At 35.3% G+C, this 7,641-nt stretch overlaps 1 protein-coding gene and 1 long non-coding RNA gene across 2 annotated transcripts; both read left to right on the plus strand.

Moving 5' to 3' along the window:
* Window positions 1-219: 219 nt before the first annotated feature.
* On the plus strand, window positions 220-3,678 carry LOC113313973. Its single transcript, XR_003342180.1, has 4 exons — window positions 220-494; window positions 1,524-1,755; window positions 1,929-2,017; window positions 3,165-3,678. It is a non-coding gene; the product is annotated as an uncharacterized LOC113313973 (long non-coding RNA).
* A 93-nt stretch (window positions 3,679-3,771) lies between these two features.
* LOC113314342 (pantothenate kinase 2-like) lies at window positions 3,772-7,261 on the plus strand. Its single transcript, XM_026563139.1, has 10 exons — window positions 3,772-3,998; window positions 4,096-4,296; window positions 4,390-4,436; window positions 4,537-4,653; window positions 5,068-5,187; window positions 5,292-5,386; window positions 5,488-5,596; window positions 5,760-5,891; window positions 6,488-6,600; window positions 6,681-7,261. Exons 1-10 carry the CDS (start codon window positions 3,896-3,898, stop codon window positions 6,859-6,861), a joined length of 1,218 nt encoding a protein of 405 aa, XP_026418924.1. The 5' UTR covers window positions 3,772-3,895; the 3' UTR covers window positions 6,862-7,261.
* The last annotated feature ends 380 nt before the right edge of the window (window positions 7,262-7,641 follow it).

Raw genomic sequence — 7,641 nt, forward strand, 5'->3', positions numbered from 1 at the left:
ACGGGTGCACAACTAATTATTATTATATTAAATAAATATTTTTTTAATAAATACATCTCTCCCTATCAGTATCCCCGTGCATCATAGGTTTCACCGTCTTTACTAAGGTAACTAGTGGGACCAAGCTGAGCTATTGGGTTGTACAGGTGGGAAGTATATCGGAGCCAAGAAGACGAAAATGCCCCAGCCAGTTTCTTTATTCCCACATATCACAGAAGACGGCGGTAGCGGAGAGTACGATCGAGGTTGCATGCGAGAATTTTGGAAAAAACAAGGAACCACTTCACATAGCTATTCTTATCCCTCAATTTCTCTCCGGAAATTGGTTATGGTTTCAGAGATTTGGGTTAAGGTTTTTTTTCTTTCTATCCTGACACCCTAAGTAATTTACGAGGAGTGTTGAAGAAAATGATGAAGAAGAAGCAGAAATTGATTGAGGAAATAATGGCAGCTGAAGAAATAGTTAAGAATAACACTGATACAACTTCACGAAGGTATAATCTCATGAATTGTGTGTTCATATTTCATACTATATTTGAGGATTTTTTTTCTCGATTTTAACTTAGGGTTTCAATTCATAGCTTTTCAAATATGACCTTTATAGCCTGTTTCTGAAATGATATGCTAGCCTGTTTCTGAAATGATATGCATTCTGATTTATTTCTTTCCTTCTGTGGTAGATTGTCAGAATTGGCCAGCTTCTGCTGGCTTTTCTTTTAGTTGTTAAACAACTTCCAGTCCTACGACTGTTATGAATTAATCAAGAGAACTACAAGGACTCAAGAAACTACTAAAGCAGTAAATTTTGTACACATTACAAACATCTGACATTATGTTGGCTGTTGCTACTTTGTACTCAACTAGTTTTACTATGCTTATAATTATATGGGCTAGATTTTGAGGTACATGTCAAGGGTGGGGTTTGTGTTCCATGGTGAAATTCCAATATATCCGCTTGAAAATAACTGATAAGCCGAACTATGATATAGGAGCCTGAAAAGGGTTTCTGTTTTTTGTTTGGTAAACATGATTCTATTTAAGGATTAGTGGAAGTGCACACATTTTTGGCTCTGCGTTTAACATAACGACGATAATAGTTAAAAGTGATTTTTCTGATGACGATTTTCTCTTTTGATTTGATAAGAGTTGCTGCTTAATCCAATGAGAGAGTGATATGTAGAAGAAAGGGTGTACTGTGTAAAATTTACCATAAAACTGTTAGGCGTAATGGCCTTTAGAGGGTCAAGCAAAATCTTTTTTGTCTGTAAGACAATTACTTCCAAGGAGTAGAATTCTTAGTTCGAGCCTCAATCTGTAGCATTGTAATATGCATTACAGACTGGGAGACTATCACATTTCTTTGGTGTAGGTGATTACTGATTACCACACCCTTCTCAGATAGTACCATTTATTAGTGTGTGCCCCAGTTTAGCTTTTTCTTGCCTTTCCTTATACCATGTTAATTTATTATGTACTTTTATAATTCATATATTTGCTGATTCAGCATTCTTCTTTTTTTCTAGGAGGAGAAAAAGGAAGCTACAATACATAATGTTTTTTGCAGTAATAAAAGGATGGGAAGAGCCAGATCGATATGTGCTTCTGGGAAACCACCAGAGACACTTGGATGTATGCTGCTGTTGACCCCCAATAGTGGAACCATAGCCCTTCTTTACATTACTCAAAGATATGCTTTTCTGATGCAGTATGGTGGAAGTATATCATACATGGGTTGCTAGAAACGATGTAGTTGATGTAAGCAGTTCTAAGTTTACCAAATTCCATGCTTTAGATATTCACAATTCTATTGGACTTGTGTTGATTTCATATAGCAGTGTCGTGCAACTCAGGTTACTCTATTTTAGCTCATTGTATACCTTTTCAAATCAATATTAGTTATTAAATGCTTGTCTAGCTTGGTTTTGCAGATCCAGAGGCTCGGATGAGTGGATTCTGATTATGCCTCATTTTTGCAACATGCAGGCGTTCCATCAATTGAATTATGCTACAGAAAAAGGTAAGTTTTCTCGTGTTCGATGTAATTTTGCCTCTTCTGGCATTAGTTCTGTAGGTGAATTATTTTTATGTGTCACCAACTTCACTTTGTTCTGAAGGTGACAGATAATTAGTTTTGAAGGTGATAAATGTGTGTAATATGCTGTCAATTTGTCACACAACTTAGTGCCACTTATGCCGCTTTTAGTATTTCACAAGAACTTACTGAAATATGAACTTCTACTCTGTCAGTTTGTTTATACCAACTGTCAACGAAGTATATCATATGAATGGTAAGTAGAATATATGTTATGTTGAAACCAAAATGCGAATGCCAAGTATAATGAATTCAAAGCCAATATTTTGAATTAAGGAGTATTTTTATGAACTTGTTGTTCCTTGTCTGGGGTCTCTAGTGCTCTTCTATAAGGAAGGATATAAGAAGCTGTATAGGGTAGGTCCTGCTGCACTATGCATGACACTGGGAGTGAGCTAAAGCCAGTTAACCAGAAGAACCTTGATAATCATGAGTACTGCAATAATCAGTTTCTTTAAGTGTTTTATATGCTGTTTTGTTGTTGTACTGAATAGCTGTTTTTCTTCTTCTTAAACGTTTGTCGTGGTTAGATGGTTTCAGACAATTAGAACGAGTCTTATAAAAGTAAAATCCACATTTAGTAATTAGACTGCCCTATATGTTAATCATGAGCATCTTGAATAGTGAGTTCAGTTCATTAAGTAAAGATAAACTTAATTTTTCTAGTGGTTATAAACTGAATTTAAAGTATATTCTGCTGTATCTATGGGTTGGGGCGGTGAAGACTAATGGGTTTGGGTATTAGTTTCAGCTTTCAGGCTATATTTTGGCATGAACTGAAGGTATAATTTGAAGCTAGACATATTAGACTTCTTGCAATTGCTTTCTATTTAGTTTCATGGTCAGTTTCTGTATAGGTCTGGGTACTAATTAGTTCCCAGATATGTAAGACAAGAAATCTTGGTTTCTGGACCTTTGATTCAAAGTTATTGAATGGATTTGGATTGTATTGAACTGTGTTTCTAATGAATTGAATTGAAATTATATTGATTTCGATTTATATCTCCTTTCAATTTTTCTTTTGCCTTGCTCTGTTTTTATGATTTTAAGGCTCTTACTGTTATTGTATCAGATATGCACCACGTGGAACCAAATTACTGTGGTTAGTAGAACCGACTTGAGTTAATAATTTAACTGAAGGGTAATACAGGTCATCTCAGGTGACCCTGAAACACCAGTTAACTTGTAGCTGGACGGAATTCTTTGTAACAGGATATATTTGTAAATTTCCACAAAAATGGACTTATTTGTAAGCAACTTTCAAAAATGGGACATATAAGTAAAAAAGCCCAATAATAAGAAAGAATAAATCTACATGAGTTCATTTCTGATATTTACATGTAAGAACTTAGAATCTCATTCTCATATCAACAAGTTGTGATGTGTTCTGTAACCAACAAGTTGCAGTGAGATTCTTCTCACGTTACATTAACCCTGTAGTCCTGTACAAAGTCATAAGCTTCTTTTTGTATGATCCACTCTCTCTTGTTTTTTTTGAATAATAGCTGGATTTAATTCAAGTTAAACAAGTATTAAATTTACTCTCTCTTACAATGTCAACGACTCAACAATACTACTTTTATTGTAATGCCAACTAGCCAAATTAATGGAAAATTATTTACATATTAGGCTAAATACGATGGCACTATCGTGCCACGCTGGCTGCAATCACCCTATCTGTAACCGCTTCCCTTTTTTGTAATTGGGAATATAACAAATTTCGTGTTTCACTATTAAGTTTCTAGTTTCTTGACCTGTTGAAAGCTCAAAAAACTTGAGACTCAATCTAAAAAAACAGAGACAATGGCTGAAATACCAAAACACCATGTTCCTGAAGAAAACAGCACAAAATCTGAAAAAACAGGAATTCAAGAGGAGGTGCCATATTTGGCTCTTGACATCGGGGGTAAGCTCTATCATAAAATTCAGGTTTACTCGTGTGTAGCAAATTATACTTTCTTTTAGGTGTAAATGAAATATTGATATTTTGATGTGCTTGTCAGGATCACTAATCAAGCTAGTGTATTTCTCGAGACATGAGAAATCACCAGCAGAAGATCAAGAAAATACTAACATGATGAAGGCTTTGGAACATAGAAGTCACCCTGTTCATGGCGGATGGCTTCGTTTCATAAAGTTTGAGACAAGGGATATCAATCAGTGTTTGGATTTTATCAAATTCAAGCAGCTTCATTGCCAAGTTGGTCAGACATTTATCCAAACTTAGTAATTCCATTAAACACAAAGAAATATTCTAAACCATGTATTAATAATACTTATGAGGGATGTGTTAACAGGAACTGATATAGAAAGCAAACAAAAAGGACTTGCTGCAAAAATTAAGGTACATATGCTATGTCTTTATGTGATAATCGTACGGTAATAATTTCTGCATTTTGTTGGGATCAAACTTTCAAAATAAATATGTTTTTCTTCATAAGTAGGTCACTGGGGCTGGAGCATACAAGTTTGCGGATTTGTTTATGGAAAAGATTGGTGTTACAGTTGAAAAAGAAGATGAGATGGATTGTTTAGCGGTTGGAGCAAATTTCTTGCTTAAGGTGGAAGCCACACATTTCTCCTAGCTCTTTTGTCATTGCTTAGAACTTAATTTGATTCAACTTATTTCTGTTTTGTTTACTGTTTTCATCAAAAACGAGCATTTTGGTTACCAAAAACACTTGGTTTTCCCCGCTTTAGTACTAACACAATCTCATTTTATCGATCTCAAATTTCCCAGTTAGCAAGTAGTATGCAGATATGGCTCCAGTAAGTGTATGGACAAGTAAACCTTAATATATTTCTGCCGCTATTAACGTCAGAATTAAAACCTTCATAATGTTAATTTCCTACAAGATTTACATTGAATTTCATAAATTTTAATCTTGCCGAGTATTCATTTCCATAATTAAAAGAAATTCCAATTATTTTATTTTGGATATACTTCTGACCACAAAACTGACATGGTGAAACAGGTAATTCAAAACGAAGCGTTTACCTTCATAGAGGGCAAAAAGGAAAGTGTTGATATTGATAAGAGTGATTTGTTCCCTTATATTTTTGTGAATATTGGTTCTGGTGTTAGCATACACAAGGTGTGTTTTACCAACTATTTTGCTATGCCATTACGATTTACTTTATTCAAATGACATTATTATGTATATCTAATACGTACCCTCCTCTATTACGACTGGGTTAGGTTGCAGGAGATGGCAATTCTGAATTAGTTGATGGAACTCGTATGGGTGGCATTACTTGTTGGGGGCTTGGAAGGTGGTTGACGAAATGCAAGAGGTTGCCCCTTCACTAAATAATACCCTAGTGCAATGATGTTGTGCTTTCATTTGAAAAGTTAAGTCTTGGACTTGAATCTGCACATTGTTTTTTCCTTCCAGCTTTAGTGAGATCATAGAGTTGAGTAAATGCGGAAACACTAAAAGAGTAGATTTGTTTGTCGAAGACACCTTTGGTGACAGGGAATGTGTTGAGAAACATACTAATAAGGTAGGTAATTAAATATCTTTTTTGTTTGTCAAAAAATAACTTTTTTTTTTTGAAGCAGGTAATTAAATATCTTATCGGGTGTCATGAAATATATATATATACAATTTAACCGATAATAGAAGTAGAATCGTCTAAGGCCCTATATTTATTTGGTTGGCAACAGTGGACTGGACCGCCTAACATGAATATCGGAAGTTTTGGAAAGGCAATCTCTGAAAATAAAACACTTGAAGATTGCAACGCGGAAGATATGTCTTTGTCTCTGTTGGAAATGATTTCGCAAAACATTGCGCAGGTAAAATGCACTACTAAGCAATTCACATTACTTAACAAGGTTTCTACGAATTTAAAAGTACTTTGATATGTACACATGTACTGGGGAGTTTTTTTTTGATACGCGAAAGCTGGACCTAGGCCCTTATCCCCTTATCCGAACTCAACCAGTTGGACTGGTCCCACTGCCAGACCCAACACCGCTAGACCCACTATACAACTAATTTATTACAAACCTTTATGTCGGCGAGGATTGACCCCTGACTTCCTCCTTACTGGAATTGATGAGATACCACGGAGCTGTGCTCTTGGACCCGTACTGGAGAGTTTGGCTAGTTTGTATCTGCAGTTATAGGTTTGGCTATATATATTGTGTAACAAGTAGAAGTTATCTATGAAATGGAGATATTTCTAGATCAATGCTTTCTTATCTGATTTCCTTCTCCGATTCTATGAATTCTTCTTGTCCCTAATCTGATTTTCTTCCATTCTCTTTTAATCGGTTCACACATATCATACTTAGTCTTCAAAGTGATCACTGATCTATAGTTTCACATAGTTAAAATATGTTACAAAATTGAATAATTATTGGCTCATATGTATTATCTTAATTGATAGATTGCCTCCTTGAATGCCCGTATATATGGAATCAAGAGGATCTTTTTTGGAGGATCGTTTATAAAGGACAATACATGTACCCTGGAGACCCTGTCATCTTCAGTTCGTTACGCGTAAGTTGCTAGTATGTGTGACCTACAACTATAGTTTAGTTTCTTTGTATAATCTTCAATGCACACTCCTTATTTTTCAGATCAAAAGGTACAGCAAAAGCAATGTTTTTACGGCATGAAGGATTTGTAGGAGCATTAGGTGCGCTCACGAGCTATGAGAATAAGCATGGCCTTTTTATTATGGATGAATCACAAGATGTGGAAACTACCTTAAAGAGCACATCTTCATGCCACGATCGACTTTGGAGTTTTAGGGACTAGGAACCACAGAGTTCCTCAGTTCCATAGCACAGTAAATGCCAACAGAAAGCTGCCATGGAATCTGCAAATTTATCGCAGAATTTGTTTTTATCTTTGTTGCATGTATTGTTCGTATTTTAAGATTGTGTGGAAAAAAACAAACAATTTACAGTATACATACATTACTTGCAATTCCAATTGCACATACAGATGCATGACAGGCCAGCCAATGTAAAACCAAGAATGGAGTAGGCGTCTCCACCGTCTGATGGGCCTCTCAGATTCCATTTAAGTTTCGACAAGAAGAAGTCAATCAGTATGGTGTAAATGTAGCAGACCTCTCTGGCCAACTCTAAATTTGCTATAGGGTGTAAATGTAGCAGGTGAGAGAGAAATGCGGACTTTTGCTGCTTGTTCGATAAGCAAAGTGCAAATTTAGAACTCCTAATGTTTACATACACACTCGATGTACACAGTACATCCGTAAAAATTCTTTTACTTCATCCCTAGTCTCTACTACTTTCTTTTTTCTTTTGAAATGATCAGTAAAGATTTTAACAACGCTAGTTATTAGTAAGGATTATAGCCCATATAAAAATGAAAAGAATCACTAATTTTAGGACAAAAATGAAAAGGATAAGAGGGAGTAATCTTTATTGGGGCTTTAAAAAGGAGGGGAATTTGGGGGCTCATGAGGTCATAAAATAACAACGCATAAAACCCTTTATCCTGGTATTTTATGTAATACCTATTCTACTCATGATATGATTAGTACTAATTAAATTAATTAAGCCAACTAAT

Source organism: Papaver somniferum, chromosome 9 (genome assembly GCF_003573695.1).
Source record: "Papaver somniferum cultivar HN1 chromosome 9, ASM357369v1, whole genome shotgun sequence".
Classification (NCBI taxonomy): Eukaryota; Viridiplantae; Streptophyta; class Magnoliopsida; order Ranunculales; family Papaveraceae; genus Papaver; species Papaver somniferum.